The sequence below is a fragment of the Polypterus senegalus genome, chromosome 15, assembly GCF_016835505.1.
Source record: "Polypterus senegalus isolate Bchr_013 chromosome 15, ASM1683550v1, whole genome shotgun sequence".
NCBI lineage: Eukaryota > Metazoa > Chordata > Cladistia > Polypteriformes > Polypteridae > Polypterus > Polypterus senegalus.
In genome coordinates this window covers 65,893,072-65,916,605 of record NC_053168.1, presented here as the reverse complement: position 1 = coordinate 65,916,605, position 23,534 = coordinate 65,893,072, and the positions used below count along the sequence as shown (strand labels likewise).

The window sequence follows — 23,534 nt, the reverse complement described above, 5'->3', positions numbered from 1 at the left end:
GTACTGGTATGAGCTGGTATTTTTAAAGATGAGCTAGTTGGACCTTTTGCATTGAAGATGAACTCAAAATCAACTCCCAAACCTACTGCCAGTTTTTCGAAGACACTTTCTTCAAACAGTGATACAGGAAAAAGACCATGATTTTTATGCAGGCCAATGCTCCATCACTTGCATCGAAGTTCTCCACTGCGTGGCCAGCCAGTAAAGGCCTTAAAGATGAAGGAATAATGACATGGCCCCCCTTCCTCATCTGACCTAAACCCTATCGAGAACTTGTGGGCACTTCTTAAACGCTAGATTTACGGGGAGAAAAACAATACACCTCTCTGAAGAGTGTCTGGGAGGCTGTAGTCACTGCTCCACAAAAAGCTGATCGTCAACAGATCAAGAAACTGAGAGACTCCATGAATGGAAAGGCTTATGACTGTTATTGGAAAGAAGGGTGGCTATATTGGTCATTGATTGATTGATTGATTTTTTTTGAAATGTCAGAGATGTTTATTTGTAAATTTTGAGGTGTTTGTTTATTATTCTCACTATAACAGATGAAAATAAACAAGTGAGATGGGAAAATTTTCATTTTTCCTTTAGTTGCATAATAAATCTGCACACTAATAGTTGCCTAATAATTGTGCGCACATATGTATTCCCCTGATGATGTTCACACTCACATTTCCGTTGTGAAACATTCAGGTTTCAGGTTTATTAACATTTTGGATTGACTGATAGCACTGTGTTTGTTCCATATTAAAATGAATCCTCAAAAATACAACTTGCCTAATAATTGTGCACACAGTGTACAGTATATAGTATTTTTTATGTAGGTAGATCATTTGAACCTGGTCATTTTAAAAGTAGCTTGCAAGCCGAAAAAGTGTGGGCACCCCTGGTCTAAGCAAATGAGTGAAAAAATGGATTAGCTATTAAATAAAACATACCAAGAAAACTGAAAGACTAAATATACGTCAATATTTTCTGACGCAGCTCTTCTACTGTAATGTTACACTGTACGGACATGGCTATTTGTCAAGAATATTTTCTGATCTTTGTGCAGACCTGCTGTAATCATTTTCCACACTTCCCCTTTTTAGTTAACACATGAGTAATGGATACTTCAACACCATTTTTCAGTACAGGTCTGACCAATACAATCTTTAGACTATTTTTTATGTGAGAAAAAATGTTATTGGTAATGTCAAGAAGATAAGCCATCCTGTCCCACCAACAAAAACTCAAAAGAACCAAACTGAGCTTAGAAATAAACTACCTTTACTCAAGGTTTAAAACAAGAAAAAAGAACAGAAAAAAATGAAATACCAAATAAAAAAATGAGGAATTATACAAATTATAGTATAGGAAATAAGAAACTGTAATTAAAATCTATCACTAAATAAAAATATAAGTGATTATTTTAGTATTATTTACCAGCAAGAAAATTGTAACTGTTCAAAGTGCTTAAGTATTTTGATTGAGTTTCCTATGAAGGCTGAATGCTATAAAACATTTGATTGGACATATTAAAAGCAGAATTATTGAGAACAAAGTATTCCTCCTTTGAAGACAGAAGAAAATGGAGTAATTTTCATGAAGATGCTACAAGATTGTAAGACTTACAGTATTTCTATCTAATATATTTTTAACAGTGTGATGAAGATTATATTTTTTCATTGGTGTTTTACATATACAGTACGTTTGTACAATACGCATAAATAACAAATGCTGTTTATCATTAATATAGCATTGAGATTAGTTGTTTTATAATCTTAGAGATTCACCTAAGTGGTGTGGCAGAGTTTAGGGACAAAAACTATAGTCGGCTAGGTCTGAAAGTCTTCGAAGATATTGAGACCTGTTAAGTTCCAATAGCAGGTGCAATGTGCAGCCTTAAGGAACCAAAAGTTACTATTTACTGCAGGCTTTCACCTCTGTGTCTGGAAAAGGGAAACACGTAACTGCATATTCACGCCTAACTCTAGACAGTTACAACAAAATACTACAACCACCCACTATATGGAACAGTAGTATGGAGTGTTGGTACAAGCACCCAATACTGGAAGGCAGGCAGTTCACTGCAGGACATACTCATGTACTGAACCCCACTTACTCACTTTCAGGTCATATCAGAGTTAAAAATCAACTAAGGATTCATGGGGTAATGTACAAACTTCAAACAGATAGTGACATGTCTACATTTAAATATAGTCTTCTAATGTGGTGAGACAGTGATCCTAACTATGCCACACCACTGGGTGTTTTATTGAATGGCAAAAACTATTTAATTATAAATTTGTAATTAAATAACATTTCCATTCTTTTACCTTTACACTGTATAAATAAACCAGAGTTATAACAGTTCTACCCAAATTATGGGATTTACAATAGCAGAAATTAAATGTAGAATACTTACTTCATTATTTTTAGGCAGTATATGTAGTGAAAGATACTTGGAGCCTATAACATCTGTGGAGCACACAAGAAACTCTAGCAAATCAGCAAAAAAACTACATTCACAAATGACACTGCCCAGTACCAGAGATGGTCACTATACAGACTGGGTTAACATCCTCATTTAAATATAATGTAAAACCCATGTAAGGGTAACTATGTTATATATAAAAAAAAGCATTTTTCTGAATACAAAATAATTAGTACCTTAAAATCCAGGTAACGACTTATGATAGCAAGTGTAATATAATCATGTGTTGATAGACCAGGCAAATCTTCGAATCCTGCAAAAAACATAATAAAAACTATAGCTCAGTTACATAATTATTTCTCTTCAAAATTCCCAAAGCAAATCTGAATGTGTAGTTTAAGAAAATTTTCATTAACAAAGGAAGTCTGTCGCTTGGAGTTATACTTCAGTAATGTTACATAATATGCTTTCTTAAGATTCTTAAGAGGTTGTTCAGAGGGTTATTTGACTCAAATAATGACAACTGTTGAGTAAACCAAGTGGTATAAATGTACAATCCAATTGGCTGTTGAGCAGAACTCCTCAATTATGGTGCTTTTGAGGTCTGCAGCTGGACTCTCCTCTTAATTCCACACATTCTCCTTCAGTTTTTAAACTGTGTACACTGCTTCTTCCCATGTCTCAGTTACCAACAGAGATAGTTTGATAAACCTATGACCCAGTAATATACTAAGCAAGGATTTAAATGGATGGAATTTTTGATTATCAGAACAGTTCCCTTGTTAAGCACAAGGACAGTGAAGAAGAAATTTCCAGTATCATTACCTGTACATGGCACAACCTCAGTACCAATGCTTTTATCATCATCTTCTAGAATATAAGAGCTAAGGAGGTATTAAAAACATGCAAATCTGACAGCTTAAAAGTGCAGACAAAAGCAGTGAAGAAAAAAGAAAATCAACCAGGCACACTCTCAAAATGAACTGAAAGCTAAGCTACTATCAAGATGAAATGTGAAACAAGTCATTAGGGTTTTCACTAATGATATGTTTACTAATGTTATTATTATTTGTAATACAAATGTTCGTATTACTATTACCCACTACAACAGACAGAGCCTCAGAGATAATTAGTCTTGGGTCATAGAGATGGAAAAGAGAGTTTGGGGGACAACACCAATTTGAACAGAAGTCCCCTAGACCAACAGATGGCTTTCTAATTTTCCTTGTGGGCAAGAGTCCTGGTGCCAGTCTGGCCTTTTAAGGAAGATGTGGATTTCAGAATTGCAGAAACTCAAAGCTATTCCTGACCGAGGAGTAATCTATGGGCTGGCCCCAGAAATAATTCCTGGCTTGGAATTAAAATCCTGCTTCTGCTCATCAGACTAGTGAGGCTGGAGTTGCCAGGGTTTGTGTGGACAAGAGTTCAAATAGCAAAGGGGAAGAGAGGCCAAAGGGTAGGTATAAGGAAGAAGAAATGAGCAGGAGGAAGCATAAGGTGTTCACGCTGTGATAAAGTGTGTTTAAAAAACTGTGAATGGCTACTGGTGTTTTATTTCCTTATTTTTATACTCTAGTCTTAATTACTTTGTGCGCCTATAGTTTATTATTATTATTATTTTTTTTTTTATAATTTTGGGCAATTACATTATTTGGATTTGAGGATCTCTTGAGTGCATCACCTACAGGTCAAGAAACAAAAAGAGATCAATTACGGATTCGATGTATAATATACGTCAGTATACTCTTTTGAGTGAAATAAATATGACGGTCAAGTAATCAGTTTTCTTAGTAACCCAGATGTGCCACAAGTTCTTTCTTTATATATAAATGTTTTAGGCAAACTACAGACTCTGAAATTTCAGATGCTCTAAGATCATGATGTCAATAGAGTGGGTCTATTTGGTCCCCACACAAGATTAGGTTATTCAAAAGAAGCATAATAACTGGCATTAGGAAAATCAGTCAAATAAAAAATTTGTATGTGACGGAGATAGGAAGGGCAATATGTTATAGGAAAGTGCACATATCTTAACACCAATAAGCATACATATATTAGAGAAACATACACACATATGAAAATATATATACTAAAAAAAAACTTTATACCCTTCTATATAGTGGCTAACATGAATCTGCATTGTCACTGAAGGACGTGTATTTCAGTTACCTGATCTCATATCTGGAAGTTTTTAATTGAACATTGTAAGAATCAATTTAATGCCACAGAGCTAAACTTATACTTACAATGTAGTGAGCGTATGGGATCATTGAGGATTGATGGAGTTTTTTCATTACCAGTTCCTCATATAGCTGCTGTTGCGATAATTTTTCTTTCACCCCAATGATCGTACATGCTGCTTTATTCAGGCACTGGAGTTTGACTTATTTAGATTAAGTCGTATGACAGAATGCTCTTCAGAATACATAAGTTAAACATATGAAGAAATGTTGCAGTTCACACTGAAGCTGTTCAATTTACAAAAGAGAAAAAGCAATTTTCTGGAATTTTGTACAAGTAAATAAAGCACTTTCGATGAATTGTAAGTGGTTATCAATCTCGATATTTGTGACTCATTCACCTAGTTCGCCATTTACTTTCATACGTTGGTCCTCTGTCTTTACTTTCCTAAAATCAATGACCTTCTTTATAGTTTTTTTTTTTTTTTGCATTTACTACAAGGGAATTCTTAGAGCACCATTTGGTCGTCTTCTGACAGGACAGGGTGCTATTTTGTCTGCATATTTATAAAAAGTGCTGGATTGTGATGAAGCCTGGCATTCATTTTTTATTTAAATTGTACAATACAAGAGACAACATGAAGACCTGGGGCATTCTTGTATGGAGGCAACAGTGCTATTAAATCTCACTTACAGAGTATAATTTATAAGGAAATTAAAAATACAGTTAATAAATTCAGATTTTACCACTGAGTCCTCATAATTTGTCTACTAATAGATGCAGTTGGAGTGTATTAAATGCACTTCTATTCTCCTTGGTACGAAACAAAATATAATCTAATCTAGAATTTATAAACATGATCATTTTCTTTGTTCCAGATCTTCAAGGTCATTGCTTAGCAAAACCGACAGTGCATTTTCCACCTCTTTTCCTCCATAAAAGGCAAACTGGTAACTGGTGTGTGATGATGTGGGTAGGCTCCATGATCCCTCTTCTGTTTGGGAGTCTCTTGAACCTGCCACCTTCGATAGTTATAATTGACATGAGATGCTTGACAGGCACAGCCAACCTTCTCCACTAGGTTCAGGTCCCTGCGGCCATCTATAGCCCTTGTTGGGCACTGCGTTGAGCCTCCCCGATTTCTGCTGCCCCTCCACGTTCTTATGCAGTAAATCATACCATCGGGTCACTCCGTCTCTCTTTTCAGTCTGTTCTCTTCTCGATCTCCCTTCTCTGCCATGCAGGCTCCTTTTTATGACTCCTACGTAATTAGGTGCAGGTGTGACAAGCCACTACCTCTGAGGCATGATGAACCACCCAACCAATTCGCCCGCCTCCACATGTTTAAGTTGTGCAATCAGATAAGCACCCCAATTAGCCATGGAGTGAAGCGTGCCTGCACACACCCGCTCTCAATTGTAAGCCCGCACACAATTATTTATTTAAAAGATTCCTGATGCCATGGATCATTCATCACGTGGTGGTTACTAATAGACATGGATACTGGCACCAATGATTAAGACAAAAAGTAGTGAACAACTATTATGTTCTATGTATTTACTCTAAATATCTACTTTCTCATTGTTTTTCTTTCTTCTGTTGTTCCACCTGTTATTATTCTTGATTGGATTATATGGATGTTTGAACAGATCATATATGATTTTTAGTCAGAAAAATATAAAATATTTTACAGCACTATTCCAGTTTCTTGGAATAACCCTGCCACATTTGTGTGTTATTCAGTCAGGCAGTCATTTTCTAATCCATTTAGCCCTGAACAGGGTCACAGGGTCTGCTGGAGCCTATCCCAGTTAGCATAAGGGCACAAGGCAGGAACAAAGCCTGGACAGGATGGCAGTCCATCACAGGGTGAACACAAACACCCCAAGCACACACTAGGGCCAATTTAGAATCACCAGTTCACCTAATCTGCATGTCTTTAGACTGTGAGTGGAAACCAGAGCACCTGGCGGAAACCCACGGAGACACAGGGCATCATGCAAACTACATGCAGGGAGGACCCGGGACACGAACCCTGGTCTCACTACATGTGCGACTGTACCGCCACGTGTATCATTCAATACCTCTAAATATTGATACAGTGATCTTCATTATTACATTTAGAATTCTTTACCTATTTTTGACAAGATTGAATAAATCTTTGCTCTCATGTTCTCAGAAACATCCATGACAGCAGGACTTGGACTATTTGCAGGCAGAGGCATCACTGGTTCACTTTCTTGATACAATCCCAATAATGGTTTCTTGGAATCTAGTAAAAATTAAAAAAAACAACAGAGATGTGATTTGTCACTGATCAAAGTTATTTCAGAACATGAACAGTAATACAGTATTCTAGAAATATTTTTAACACTCTGTTTTATCTGAACCCTACCGGATTATGAACTATAAGGTATAGTGTTTTGAATAAGATTATGCTTCCAACAAAAAATTTGGCCAACTGATTTACTGAGAGGGTACAGACAAATGCAATGTAAAAAAACAACTGCAATGGTATTTCAGGAGAATAAAGAGACTCTTACCTGTAACAGGAAAACAGGAACTCAGACCAGAAACATACAGAAACTTAGCAGTGCATCTGCAACATGATTTTGCAATTTGCCATTGTTATTTTTGTGTCTATGTGTTTATAGGTTAATGGGATCATTATTGTCACATTGTACAGTGAAATTCTTACTTATGTGAGCTAATCAACCTGATCAGGCAGTATAATTTTTTTTACCTGAAAACCTCAGTCTTATATAAACGTGTAAAAAAAAAAATAAATAAATAAAACAAAATAAAAAAAAAAACTTCATGCTATTTACCTTGCTTCTCACCAACCTTTTTCATCATCATTCTCCATCCTGCTGCCTTCAAGTCACTGTCTAAACTATAAATTAGCTCATCTTTCCATTATGCCTTGGTACGATCAAATAAAATCTTAATTTGTTTTAGCCCATTTTGGAATTATTACTACTGGTTTTGTTTTTATTTTAATAATTTTTATCATCATTGTTGCTTCATTTCAATTTGTTTTTTTTTGAGCAGTAATACAATTTAGTGCATTATTTTCAGAAATGCTGTAATGCTGTTGATGGCAAAATACAGCTGGCAATGTCATACACTCATGCATATGGTAATGTGCACAGATCAGTGTTGCCAGGTCCATTGTTTTCTCGCCCAAGTGGACAATTTTTGATTGTCATCCACAGTAAAAAATTAGGCTTTCACGGGTTGTGTTTTTGGGGCTATTTTTTTAAACAATGGGGTATTTTGGACTATTTTTCGACCCCCCTACTCCAACAAATGTTTACCATGTGTGTCACCCCTGGCACAGATCCACATCCAAACCTTTGGACAAAAAAGCACAGCATAGTGCAAAATGCCCCTAATAATTCTTCTGTACTTCTTGGTTTAGATAAAAAAAAAGCCTTGGAATACTGTAATACAACGGCAGACAACATTGTGATAAAAGTTTCAAGGTCGCTGCAGCATCCTGTGGCCAATGCCATCAATATATGGTGCTCACAGTGCTACAGAAACATTTGTGAAGAACATATTAATTATGAAAGTATATTTTCATTATGTTTTAGTTTATTATTAATGTTATTTAATGAAATACTGTTTTGTTTCCCGTTTTTAACTGGCACTGCCATTTGTGTTGTTTTCTGATGGCTATGGCCATCTTCTTATGGCAACTGTACCTGTGGCTTGACATGTGATGGTACATAAAATCATAGGCTATCGATATTTAAGACATAACCAGATATCTCATGGATGTGTTTGATGTCAGAACAGACGAACAACAAATCTTTCATTTGAATTAATTTAGTTAGGGAAAGGATGTCTATAGTAGTTATGTTATTTATTTTACGTGTAGGTTTTGTTTTGTTTTAGCTTGACACTTGTGCATATCACTCAACTATTGGTTTTGATCTTGGCTCTTATAAATCAATTATCTTTTTTTGGTTTGCCCCCTAATCAATTTTCCATAACCCATTCTATGTAGTGAGCATAGTACTGTCTACAGTGGACAGGGTATAGAAGCCACTAAGAAGATTAACTGAGGTTATAGGTTATTTGAGGTTACTAATTGTTTCCTTCCGTATTCTTTTTTTTTTTCACCGACATCTCAAAGATGTATGCCTTAAGTTAGCTTAAAACACGTGCCGAAATAAGTAAAATAGAAATAGAAATAAATCTCTCAGTCCAAAATTCAGTCAGTCATTTTCCAACCCACTATATCCTAACTACAGGATCACGGGGGTTTGCTGGAGCCAATCCCAGCCAGCACAGGGTGCAAGGCAGGAACAAACTCCAAAAAGAGCGCCAGCCCACCGCAGGGTATACACACACACACACACACCAAGCACACACTAGGGACAATTTAGGATTGCCAATGCACTTAACCTGCATGTCTTTGGACTTTGCAACCGGAGGAAACCCACACAGACATAGGGAGAGCATGCAAACTCCACGCAGGGAGGACCCGGAAAGCGAACCCAGGTCTGATTACTGAAAGGCAGCAGTGCTACCACTGCGCACCATGCTGTCCCCAGTCCAAAAGTTTATTTTAAAAATATTTAGTGGAAATTCAAAACAAATAATCCACACAAGAATAAAGAAAAAAGGTTATTACACACATAGAGTAAAAGGCAAAAAATTAGAAAAAATACTATCTTCTCTAAACAGCCTTTCTTGTAAAACTTTAGTTGTTTCTATACTTAAAGATTCTTTACTTCTTCTTCTGTACACTTTAAACGTAAGGCACAGCACATTCAATTAAGAACTTTGTCTTTCATGTTACTTGGCACCAAAAGCACGCATTTCACCATTGCTAGAACTCGTCTTACACTCCTGCGGCTACACTAAAGTTTAAAACCATGTGCACATGGCAAGGCTGATCACTAAATGAGAATAATGTTTAGTCAGAGAGGCTAGAAATAGAATATACCAATTCAATTCAATTTATGGGGGTTATAAGGTCCAACCATAGATTATGGACTAATATTTAGTAAAACATTTACATAACTTAAATAACTAGCAAATGGCTTTCACCTGGAAACTCTAAACTGACCTCATGCTGGGGTGTGTAAGCATGTTCTAAAGTGGACTGCTACCCTGTCCCAGTTCCCAAATACTGCTGGAATTTATGGTGATGCTGACCTGGATTAACCAAGTCTGATAATTAGAGGAAAGAAGAATGACTGCAAAGTTGCTGAAGAATATATCCAATTATAGTACGGTATCATCTGTAATGGAGGTTTATTGTACCACACGTTGATAGTGGAAAGTGTCCAAAAGCACAGTTTATAAATTAAGACAAAATATTTTGGAAACAAAATATTGATAAAAAAGAAAAGCATCTCTCTATTATAATAAAAAAACTTGGGTCAAGACATGATCTTCTTCGAAGACACTTTGACATCCCGCCAGAGACACTTTAACATCCCGCGAGACAAGGCAGTGAGATAAAAGGACAGCTGCTGTACAAGCTTTTAATTGATCGATGTGCAGCGTGACAAGCAGAACACACAGCTCGGCAGCAGTAAGCCAGCAGCTGGACCGTCCGCATCTCCTTAGCATGCGTTCAGCCCCCCCCCTCACAATGTGAGTGGCAGAGACGTGAAGTGGCTTGCGCGTAGCACACCCAGAAGGAGGGGGGAATGGGTGGCCGAGTGAAGCGAGCAGGGGGAAAAGCTCCATAGTATTTGTTAAAGTAAAAGAATGTAGTACTAGGGGTTTGTACCATGTTAGCAATTATGGATGTAATGAGAAGTCAAGCAAAATGTCACCTTTTATTGGCTAATTAAAAAGATTACAATATGTAAGCCTTCAAGGCAACTCAGACCCCTTCTTCAGGCAAGATGGCCTGAGTTGCCTCGAAAGCTTGCATATTGTAATCCTTTTAGTTAGCCAAAAATATGTCATTTTGGTTGACTTCTTATTACAAAGTAAAAGAATTAAACAGGATGGGAAAAATAAACAAAACACAATATAATAGAATGAATAGACCCTAAGAGATAACAAGATCAGGAAAGGGTGTCTATGCTATAAGGAAAACTTCACCTAATCTGCAAAAAATATGTTTAAAGGATACTGTCAGGTCCATAAGTATTTGGATAGCTTCTGTCATGGGGGAGGCTATGCAGAAAAATGGCTGTCATTCCTGAATGGCTCACATAATATTTTTGTTATTTCCCTTGAATTAAAGCTGAAAGTCTACACTTAAATCATATAATGATTGCGTTTGTTTTAAATCCACTGTGGTTGGCATGCTGAGCCAAAATTATGAAAATTGTGTCACTGTCCAAATATTTATGGACCTGACTGTTTGGTATTTTTCAAGTCAAGTTATTTCTTCATAATCATTACATATGTTAATTTGCCACATAAAATTGTGTTCTAAAGTGAAGAATTATTTGTAAATTTTAAAAATGCCTTCTCTGTTCTTTGCCAAATATGCACACTTTTAGGCAGCAAAGGTTTTTATTCCATGTTTATGAGGCATTCTTGTAATAATGAAAGGTAGCCAGAAATAATTATTTTAGATAGATAGATAGATAGATAGATAGATAGATAGATAGATAGATAGATAGATAGATAGATACTTTATTATCACAAATTCTTGGAACTACTTTTCAAATTTTTGTGTTTGGTTGTCTACTCACAGCTGCCATTGTTGGTGGAGTTAGGACAACCCCAACAAGGCCCCAGTGCCAAGTTATCTTGTGCTTATAATCTTACTTGTGTTTCTGGAATTCTGTTTCGTCAACAGTTATGTTCTGCCTTGGATTGTAACAACAGACAGATATGCGCTCAAATCATAGAAGTATTTTTCCTAAATGGCACTGACTTTTCAACCATTACATTCTTTGTTGTTATTTTACATCACCTACAGAGCGAGAATCATGCTGAGTGGCAGTGTTGTGAAAACAGCACACAACAGTTTCATTGTTCTTTGTACAAATAACAAAAAAACATGAAGTGAATTGATTACACTTCATTTTATTTTTAACAAAATCCACAGATTTTTCAAAGAGTCAAGCCACCTGCACAACATATTTTCTGTGGTGTCTTGTGAGCATGCCTGATTAAAAAAAATACTTAGAAAATGGATTAGGCGGAATGTGCAATAAAACAGACTGAAGCACAATAAACCAATTATTGACTCTTGTTATTGCAGGATGAGTTGCTTTTGCTAAGGATATGGTAATAAAAAAGATATTTGGGCAACATGTTTGAGTTAGTAAATTCACTGACACTCATACCAATCAATCCATAAGTACACAGGTAGGACATGCAAACTCTATTTACAACCTGGTGATAGGAGTCAGAAATGACAATTCTGCATTACCCTTCTGCCTATGCTAAAACATCTGTACTGAACTTTAACCTGATTAAATTTGGGTGAATTTGTATTGCTAAATTGGTCCTAGCCTCTGTGTGTGTGTTCTCTTTGAGATGAACTGGCGGCCTGTCTAGGATTGCTCCTGGTTTTCATCCGATGCTTACTGGGATAGCCTCCAGCTGCCCCATGATTCTGCTCTCTACAATCAGGCTAGAAAAATGGATGAATAGATGGCTATAACATCTGTTTAGTTTTTCTCACATGATTGCATGCTACAAGTGTGCTCAATACTGTAGTGCCCCTGGTACCAGACCTGAGAGGGACATGCTTCTTAGATGGCAGAGACCTTTCTGAAGGTGTGTTACTACCTGGAGAAGGCAACATATAAGCCACTCCAAAAGCAGCAGCAAAAGGGGTGGGTGGGGGTTGGGGGGATCACATAGACACAGCACTTTGAGAGCACTTCAGACGCATCTCCTGGATCTCTGCCCTGATGCTCTCAGCCTTTGGCTTTTGTATAAGCCAAAAAAAAAGACTTGCAAATATAGTTGAAAGAACTTTACCAACAATTCGTCCATGCTCATCTCGTAGAACTCCCATTTCTTTTTCTTCATCTCTCCATAAGGAAACCAGTAGAGCCGCTGCGGTCAAATCCTTCTTTCCTTTCCATGCATTGATGTGTTTAATAGTTTTGGGATTATCACAAAGCTCAAGCAAAGTAGCAAGAAGTACAATGTGCATGTTCTTTGGTCCTGACTTTATTTGGAGAGTGCAGATGCATTTGTAATGAAGGAAAAGTAAAAGAAATAAAACAGAAAAGAGTTGTTAATTAGTAACAGATTCCACACGATATAAAGCAAAAGCTATACCTTTAGTTTCTCTTTATATGGGAAAGTTCTAGAGGGTAGGATATATATATATAATATATTTAGAAAATTTAATTACATACTACACTTATCGAAACAAGGATGGCATCAGAAAAAGCATCCAGCCATAAAAACGTTTCCTATAATACCCACAAATGGATGGATCTGCTTGAAACAAATACTGAATGTTAGTTATCTATAGCTCCTTTGCAGTGCTGAACTAACCAGGGGTATGTTTGCCAAAAACACTGTTCTGCTAAGAAGATCATAAACTCCACCTAAAGATTAATCTTAAATTTATAAGCATTTTGCAAAACCCAATATAACTAAAGTAGCACTTTCAGTCCTTTTTAATCTGTCCGCCCCCCAACCCACTTGTTAATTGCTAAGTGCTTCTTAATCTGGCTAAATCTTAAACCAAACTTGGGTGACTGACAGTGGTGGCCAGATAGACTAATAATAATAATAAACATTATGTATATAACCTCTTTCCCAGGCAAAAAAACCTTTACAAATACTTAAAATGATACAAGGGTAATAAAAGCACAGAAAAAGGTCAGTGAATACAGAAAAAATGTGTCAAACGCTAAATTAAAGAGACATATTACATTTTAATTAAAATATGAAACGATAAACAATTCTATTAAAATTTAGCATACTTTCTATATATATTTGACTAGTTGATATAATTTCATCAAAAAATGCAACATATGATATAGATGCTGTAACAAATAGGGCACTCACTTTCCTAAACTGTATGGCAGCTAATAAGGATAGACTAATATCACCCCCCAAAGTGCCTCACCATACGTCCCTCTTTCTATATGATCAACATTAAACAGTCAAATGTGTATTATATAAGACAGTTCTTACTAGACAATTTTTGAAAAGCCAAAAAAAATATATAATACGTTTAAAAATAAAGACATAAGGATGAAAACAGAAATGAACTTTATTCTCCCTAAGACACAATAACCCCCATAAGTATGAATAAAAATATATAAAGTGTAATACAGAACCCAGAGCCTCCCAAAGTTCACAAAAGATTCCATAATTCAAGCAGTTTATTTATATTGGATGGATGCTAAGAGCTAGCCAATAAAACGAATGAATTTTTAAATGTAAAATGTTTCCACAGTCAGTACTGCGCCAAAACTACAGTAAAAAAAGAACTTCAACGAGCTCACCTGGGTCTGCTTGACTTAACTAAGGGCAATGCAGGATTCAGGAAGCTACTGTTCCTGGAGATGAATGCTGACCATCACCTATCTAGACAGATCTGTAGTTCTTTTAACCTGGAATGTAGTTGCTGATCCATTTGAATAGTTTGCAAATTCCTCCAATTGTTGTACTTCCTCTGCCTTTTGAAAAATGATGTGATTTATGCAAATTGACTTAGAAACTGGATGTCCCGTTTTCAGGGGTGCTGTTTCCAATCACCAGTCTATTTCAAAACAGCATGTATGGGCTATCTCTTTTGCCCGCACAATCAGACCAGACAAACAAGCAGCTTACATTTATGTAAATAATTTCCTATGTTAATAATTACAACTTGATGATGTTTCAATGTATTTTAAAAGTTTTAACAAATCTGCACTCTAAAGTAGCAACTAGCTTTACTTTGACCAAGAGGTTTACCATACTGCAATTGTTCAAGGGGAAAAGTTGGATAATAGAAAAGACATATACATGAATTGGAAGTGAGGGAGGCGGGACAATATGTGTTGGTATCTTTGGAGAGAGACAGTATGGCTGCAATAAAGACACCCTATGAACAGAATACCTATTCACTTCTGTACCTGTGTCACCAACCATCAAATAATGAATCCAGACCTCACACATTAATTAAGTAAAATTATTGGGCTTTATCTCATATGTATTGCAAGCTTCATGAAGTTTAGTCATACCTGCCATATAGGTTCTCTGCATTTAGCATACAGATGATTTGCAGTTGCCATTTACTTTTTATAGATATTGAGGCAATGTGACCTGGGAATATACACTACATTATGCCTTCATCTGGCCCAATTCAGCAGAGTGTTAGAAGGCAATAAACTGTGAGTTTTGAAGTGGATGGCTACTGAGAGATTGTGGATATTACTCTCATCCATGCATATTAACACCTGTAAATAATTCACAAAGAACTGCCATACAAGAGCATGTCACTAAACTTGCAGGCTGGTGAAAAGCAATATAGACACTGCATATGACAAACCCACTTGGCATGAGGTTTTCACCTCGGCTGTGCTGCACTGTATTTGTGAGTATAATGCTACACACCACTGCTGTGAAAGCAGGCAGCCCAGTGAGGATGAAAAAGAAGAGACAGAGGCTGGAATTGTCAAAATATCTTGATTTTAGAGAAGAGGATGTATACCAGTCTGGTGTGGAGTTTTGGCAAGTTATTACTTATTACTGTTTTTATATTACTGTTCATCACTTTCAAATTAAAACAATTTGTTTTCATTTAATTGTACTTGACTTATTCCCTATGTATTTGAGAAATAAGCATATAGTGCACAGCCTGAAGGAGTGTGCATAATTTTTAATACATGAACAAATTAATTTACTTATCTTCATTTATGAACTGTGGGAAAAAATAACCGATTATATAAATCAAATATCCACAGACACAATTTACAGATTGCTTTCAGGCTGTCCAGGTGGTGTCTGAAAAGACATTAAATGCAGGCAGCGATATGCAGGAACTCATTCTCTTACCTATCTCATCATATTTTCATTTGTTTTTTTCTTGCTATGAAAAAGGACGTTGGTTGTCTTACTAAACAATAACAATCTTGTTACATTTTTTTAAATTTTATTGATTTTATTTGAAGAAAACAATCCATACAATCCAGTCAAACTTAATAATTTAGAATTCAACCCCCTGCCCGAGAGAGAGGAGAGCCAACAGCAAGAGCAAATCTTTTAAAACAACAAAGAAAGCAGAATGTCCATTCCCCCAATATAAACGCTTATTCTAAGATTTGACTAAATAGATCCTGCCATATTTTAAAAAAGCTTTGAACAGATCCTTTAAGTGAGAATTTATTTCTTTACAGTTTCAAATAGTATAGAACACCTGTTACCCCCTGACTTGTAACAGGTGGGCTGGGATTCTTCCAGTTGAGCAAGATAAGCCTCTGTGCTAGTAGTGTGGTAGAAGTAATTACAATCAATTTGTCCTTCTCCACTTTAAACCACTTTAAACCCATTCAGGGGTACACCAAACACAGCTGTTAATGGATTAGGAGAGATTGTGATACTAAGGCAGTCTGATAGGCATTGAATGATGTTAATTTGATGCACGCCCAGGACATGTCACCCAGTGAGGCTGGAGCTAGACTGCAATGTTTAGACAATGCAATGTTGAATCTTGACCTGGATACATTTTGGACATTTTTAAACAAGATAAATATGCTTGATAAAAGATTTTAAGCTGGATGATTGAATGTTTTGTGCATATGGAGATGGAGTATATTCTATGCAAGGCTGCCTTCAACTCCTTTTCAGAGATGTTAAGTGAAAGATCCTTCTCCCACCAGACCCTGGTATCTTTGAAAGAAAAATACTTTAACACATTTTTATATATTGTTGAGATGCTGTCTGAGACTTCAAGACTGATCAGTATTGCCTCTGGAATAGAAATGGGCGGGGAGGTTGAGGAAAATTGGCCATATTCCTTTTAGAAAAAATTCTGCTTTGAAAGTAATAGAAGTATTTGTGCTGATGGGAAGTTAAATTTGAAGCATAATTGTCCATAAGATGTAAAGACATCTATATACAAATCTCTAAGAGTTTTAATCCCAGATGTTTTCTAGACATTAAATACTGTGTAGGTCTGAGAGGACAGAAAAGGTGATTATCATGTGAAGGTGAAACAGATACGAGCTTCTCTGTCTTAAAGTGCTTCCTGCATTGGTACAATATTCTGAATGATTGATGGACAATTGGATTATCTGTATAATGATGATTTATTTGCATTTATTTATATGCAAAAATTAAGGAATATAAAGAAGTACAGCAAGATTTTATTTCTATTGCAGACCAGGCTTGTGTATATTCATCAATTTGTGTTGATTTCCAGGTCTTTCCAGGTTGTATAATAAAATTAAAAGTTAGGTAGTGCATTGCCCCCTTCAGCTTTAGGCCACTGTAGTATCAGCCTGTGCATGTGTGGATGTTGTGAGCTCCAAATAAAGTAGGTTATAATTGAATCTAGTTTCTTCAAAGAGCGATTTGTTAATGTATATGGGGATGCTCTGAAATAGAAATAGAAGTTTGAGAAGGATGTTCATCTTGACAGTATTGATTCTCCCTGCTAATGTGCAATGGAGGGTAGACCATCTGTTCACATCTTGTTTAATTTTTTCCATGCAGCTAGCAAATTTTTGTTGAAAAAAATCTCTATATTTACTTGTAATATTTACCCCTAGGTATCTGAACTGATCTGCTAAAATAAACAATAATAATAATAATAATAATAATAATAATAATACATTTTATTTATTTGTAGACGCCTTTCTAAACACTCAAGGACACCGAACAATAGACAAAACACAGATTATAAACCAAAGTAAAATATAAAAGTTAAGATCAGACAGAGTAATTGTAATCAAAGAGAAAAAGCAGTCTTAAACAAATGGGTTTTAAGTTTAGATTTGAAAAGGAAAATGATTCAATATTTCTAAGCTCAGGTGGTAGTGAGTTCCAAAGCTGGGGAGCACAGCAACTGAATGCTCTGCTCCCCATAGTGGTAAAACGGACAAAGGGGACAGTCAAGTGGATGGAGGAAGAGGATCTAAGGGTATGGGAGGGAATGGCAACATGGAGGAGGTCAGACAGATATGGAGGGGCAAGGTTGTAGATAGCCTTAAAAGTTAGTAGGAGAATTCTGAATTGAACTCGGAACTGAACTGGAAGCCAATGAAGCTGCTGCAAAAAAAGGAGTGATATGGTGAATAGAGGGGATTCTAGTAATGATGCAGGCAGCTGAATTCTGGACCAGTTGAAGCTTATGAAGAGATTTGCGAGAAAGATCAAAGAAAAGGGAATTGCAATAATCCAGACGAGAAGTGACAAGGCTATGAACAAGGATAGCAGTGATGTGGGGAGTGAGGGAGGGGCGAATACGATTAATGTTATGCAAGTGGAAATATGCAGACCGGGAGATGTTATTGATGTGGGACTGAAAGGATAAAGTACAGTCTAATATTGTGCACTACTTAGTTCAGTAGAAAAAGCACAATTTTATTCAAATTACTTTTGAGTCCAGATATCTTTTTAAATTCTGCTACTGCACTGAGGACTGCTTCTATGGAAATTTGTAGGTCTGATATTTACAGTACCAGACCATCTGCGTATAGTGATATTTTCTGCTGAAGTCCTTCTCTGGTAATTCCTTTATGTCTGATACATTTCGAAAGTGAATGGCCAATGGCTCAGTGGTGATTGCAGGCATCCTTGTTGAGTACTACGTTCTAGTTTGAAGTAGTTTGACATAATGTTGTTAATACAAACAGAAGCTTCTGGACTGGTATGATCCATGCTATATTTGGGCCAAACCCAAATTTGTGCAACGTGGTGAATCAGTAGTCCCATTCAATCATGTCAAATGCTTTTTCTGCGTCCAAAGACAATAAGAGTGTGTTACATTAAACAAACGTCAATGATTAGAAGCCAAGGGTTCATGCTCTCATGCTAGTATTATTTGTTCAAAAACGACTTCATATATTGAGCTTATGCCACACTTGGGTAATTATAATGGCACTGATAAATAATTTGATTTTTTAGTGCTGAGTGATACTGCTACATAAATTTCAGAAATTCATTTAGTCTCGTAAATAGGCCAGGAAACTTTACATGCATCACAGGTAAATTATGGAAGCAATTATTAAAGAAAAGCTCAAGTAGCACATGTCTATTTGTAGAACAGGTATTTTAGTGAAGATGTGGGAAATGAAGGCATGGTGTACAAGTGTTTTCAAAATTGTCTCAAACACAGCAAGCAACAGGTAACTGTGAGGGGAACTTTTTCAGAATTAGACAAAGCAGTGTCCCACAGGAATCTGTCCTGGGGATGCTTCTCTTTTTGATATACATAAATGATCTAGACAAGAATATGATCAATAAGCTGTTTAGGCTTGCAGAGAATACAAAACTATGTACACGGATGGGCAGAGAGTATCAGATAAATTGTTTCAAAGGGACTTGAATAGAATACAAGATTGAAAAGTTTTGTGGCAGATTAACTTTCATGTAACTAAATGTAAGGTATTACATTTGAACACACAATGGGAAGTCTGAAACTTGAAAGTACACCTTGAGAGAAGGATCTAAGAGTTGCAGTTGACTCATTGCTATCTACATCAAGATAGTGTACAGAAGCAATCAAGAAGGCTAATAGAATGTTAGTTTATATATCATGATGTGTGGAGTACAAGTCAAGGGAGGCTAAGCTTTATTTATATGATACACCAGTTAGGTCTTATCTGGAGTACTGTGTATAGCTTTCAACTCCGTATTACATAAAGGAAGCTGCAGCACTAGAGAGAGTCCAGAGAAAAGTGACTAGGCTGAGAGATTAGACCTAGGAGGAGAGATTGTTTCAATTTTACTAAATAGAGGTTGAGAGGTGAAACAACAGAAGTGTTTAAAATGTTAAATGGTTATATACTTGTTAAAGGATAAGTATGGTATTTTTCAAGTTGAAATTATTTCTTCACAATCATGGTACTTTATTTATTAATTTTACAAATGAAACTGCATTCTAAAGTAAAGCATATTTTATAAATTAAAAAAAAAAACATAATAAGTCTGCTCTTACATTTCATAATAGAGCTAATGAGCACTGTGGTCCCAATGTGGGGAAAAAGCGTATTGAATACAAGTTTGAAGTAGCAAAGTTTTCGATTTAAGAAACCTGGCTTCCATGTTTCTGAGGCATCCCTGTAACAACAAAATAAACTGACCATGACCATGCCAATGTACTACCAAGCTGAATTTTTCTTATTATTCTGTTTCTGTAATTCTGTTTCTTCAGTGGTTATACTCTGGCATAGCTTGCAACCACAGACAGATGTGCACTTAAATCATATCATTATTTATTCCTAACAGAGTGAGATTTGTGTCAAGTTTCATTTTACTCTATAAACTTAACAATGAACTTGAACTGATTTGATTATACTACATTAGATTTTTAAAGTAGTCAATCCGCCTGCATGTCACACTTTCTGTGGCATGTCATGTACATGCACAGTAAAAAGAAGTACTTTGAAAATGAAAAAGGCAGAGTGCGCGATAGAGACAAAGTGAGTGAGTATGCTTACTGACAAACATGGATACCGGTCAATCCATAAATATCTGGATAAAGCATGCAAACTCTATACAGAACCTTGTGCTGCGAGGCAGGAATGACAGCTCTGCACTACCACTTTGCCTATGCTAAAACATTTGTACTAAACTTCAATCTGATTAAAACTAAATGTATGCCTACGACATCCATTCAGGTCTTGTCACTTGATTGTAATTTTGGTCTCACTAGACCATGCTGCAGCAGGCAATAGCTCTGTGAAATAATGAAATGAGCTTCTGTATTAGAAAAGAATGTAAGCAATTATATGACATTTTTAGTTATTATTATCTAGTTGTTTATAGAACAGAGACAACAATTCACATCTGGGCATTTAATAATGTCAATAATGGTTCTTAAAGATGACTTTCCAAGGTGAATTTATGTTCCTGGCTCTGAAGGATTGCTGTAGAGGAAAACAATCAGCAAAGTGAAGCATACGGACGGTCTCCTTTTAAAAAAGGTTGGATCTTTAAAACATTTTTTTTTCTTTTTAAAATGATATCGTGTCACACACATGTGCTTGGGAGGCAGTCAAACAGTTCAAATCGGGGTATTGAGACGCATGACCAGGGGTTGGTGTTGAACATTAATGTTCAACTCTTTCTTCAGACCTCCCAAAGAAAAGGCCAGCTAAACATGTCACTTCCTCCCATTCCTGAACTCAGTTCCAGACCTCCTTGATGACATTAGTACCAGCACCCACAGATGACCTCATGCCAATTCCTGTTCCTGCAAACCCGTCCTTCCTGCCTCCCTCCTATAAAAGCCTCCCATTTTCCCTTTCAGTCAGTCCCAGTTTGGAATTCCAACAGTCTCTATGGACTACTTGGTTTCACTACAATATACAGGGTGCATCCCTAACTCTTTGTCAATTGTCCTGTGTTTTCTTACAATTGATACACTGTTTTTTAATATATGGACAATCTCAGACGATGGAATAATACTCAATAAAATTTTTCTTGAGAAATTGAATTATTAGGTAAGTTTTAATGTTTTCTTTTTGCACATTGGGATTACAGTACCCATTAGCTAAATTATAAAATGCAAGAGCAGGCTAGTTGTTTATTAAAATGTATAAAATATTCTTTACCTTGGAATGCAATTTCATGTGGCAAAGAAATATATATCATGCCTGTAACTTTGGCTTGAAAAATACTGAAGTTATCCATTAAGGGCACATTTCACACAATTGTTAGAATATGTTTCTTCACATAAAGAACCATGGACACATGCAATTAAGTATCAAGTAGTGTTGGTGAGTTAGACTTTAGGACCTTTTCAGATTTTGATTTGATGTTATTTTAGCCAATCTAGGTGAATAGAATGGATATGCTTGCTGGGATAAATAGTCTGTTCTCATTACAACTGTTCTAATGTTCTAAAAAACACTATTTGTATTTTCAAACCTGATTAAATTTCAAAAGTACGCTAAATATTTTTTCTTTGTTGGAAAATTTCACTGACTTAAATATAACAAGCAAGACCTTTATTTAATAATAATTGCTTAGGCATAACAAAGACTCTTTACTTTTATCAATATGAGGGCAGTGTCCTGTTGTTTAAAGCACTTCTGCCTAATAGTTTCAAAGTCCTGTGTTTGAATCCTGATTCTTTTTCTGTGTCTGCACAGATTTTTTCTCCAGACACTCCAGTTTTTTACCCAAATACTATACATTTGTGAGCTGGGTTAATATTTTATTATGTATTGGTCCATTCTGAGTTAGATTAAGTGGGTTTGGGAGTATTATGTTAAAAATTAAACAATTGAATTCTTGGTGATTGTAGCTGTGCTCCAATATACTGGGTTCAAATACCATATACTTTTACTGTCTCTATTGACTCTGCCATGTCTGCTTGTGTTATTATTTGAGTACTTTGGGCAACATATACACCCCAAAGAACTGCATGACAGATTAACTGTTAACTCTAATTCAGTTCATTGTAGGTGTCAGCACAAGTGTTTCTTGCAATGGAGAATGGAGTACCACTCCATCTAGGGTCCCCGTCTTGTAGCTGATAGTGTTAAGATAATCTTCAGCCCATAAGAGGCTCAGCTGGATAGAATGAGTTTGACAATAAATTTATATAAGAATGCATATAGATGTTGTGTATAAATAAGACTGTTACAGTTCAGCATTACTTACTTCAAGTAAATCCAAAAGCAGGAAAATACCTTCTTTTTCCAAAAAAATGTCCTCTATGGTGTAACACCCCACAATGCAGGACCTAAAAATGAGAAATCACATTATTTAAGTATTTTCATTACAAACTTTACTTAATTGTAATGATACCAGTAACGATGCACTGCACGAATACACTTGAATTGAGCATCTACAGTTTTCATACTCTTTCTCTGTACGTTTAGCATTCACTTGCTCAGAGGTTGATGCGCTTACTGCTTGCTGAGCAGCTCCTCTTTTCTCTAGCCCTAGCGCCCCGTTTCTTATCTTCTTTCGTAGGCATCTTTTGATGTTAAAACTGATTAAGTTAGTGTTTGTCTTACAATTACTTAGTACGTTTTCTTTAAATTTTTCTCTTAAACTGGCACTTAAATCTTCAATCTGCCTCAAGATTGATTTAATATATAAAGATGTAGGGAAAATTACGGTGAAGGTCTTAGGGATGAGAACAGCGTCCGTAAGCATGCACTGAATGGCCGCCCTGCTGGCCACTGCCGAGAGTTGATTCTACAATAAAATAAAAATAAAAAGTAGGTAGCGCTGCTGCCTCGCAGTTAGGAGACCTGGGTTCACTTCCCGGGTCCTTCGTGCATGGAGTTTGAATGTTCTCCCTGTGTCTGTGTGGGTTTCCTCCCACAGTCCAAAGACATGCAGGTTTGGTGCATTGGCGATTCTAAATTGTCCCTAGTGTGTGCTTGGTGTGTGGGTGTGTGTGTTTGCACGCCCTGCCCGGGGTTTGTTTCCTGCCTTGCGCTCTGTGTTGGCTGGGATTGGCTCCAGCAGACCCCCGTGACCCTGTAGTTAGGATATAGCGGGTTGGATAATGGATGGATGGATAACCTTGGAGGTGAATCATCACCGCGAAAGTGTATAGTAGATGTCATGTAGTATATGTGTACCAAATTTCAGGTCAACAGGTCAAACAGTTTGCGAGCTACAGGTGATTTAAAATCCTGAACAGACAAACAAACAGCCACGGTAGCGTATTATATATAAAGAAAACCATTGCTATGATTTTTTATATGTACTGTAGTACATTTTTTAACACTTTTGTATTACTATTTCAGCACTCTTACAATCTCAGAAATCCCTGTCAGTCTGTCCTTTATGACATAGTCAAGCTGTAAAGCAGTAAATATGGTGATATTTTTAACACATTGTTATATATCTTGTAAAATTTGAA

The 23,534-nt window shown here is 36.3% G+C and overlaps 1 protein-coding gene across 1 annotated transcript in view; it reads right to left on the bottom strand.

The window, feature by feature from the left end:
- The window catches only part of LOC120515947 (cilia- and flagella-associated protein 69-like), an 89,362-nt gene that overhangs the window by 13,675 nt on the left and 52,153 nt on the right, over positions 1-23,534 (bottom strand). The window contains exons 16-19 of the mRNA XM_039737338.1: positions 22,316-22,397; positions 12,515-12,707; positions 6,732-6,869; positions 2,653-2,729 (exon numbers count right to left, since the gene is read on the bottom strand). Of these exons, the coding sequence (XP_039593272.1) occupies positions 2,653-2,729; positions 6,732-6,869; positions 12,515-12,707; positions 22,316-22,397 (490 nt within the window). The remainder of the gene's footprint in view (positions 1-2,652; positions 2,730-6,731; positions 6,870-12,514; positions 12,708-22,315; positions 22,398-23,534) is intronic.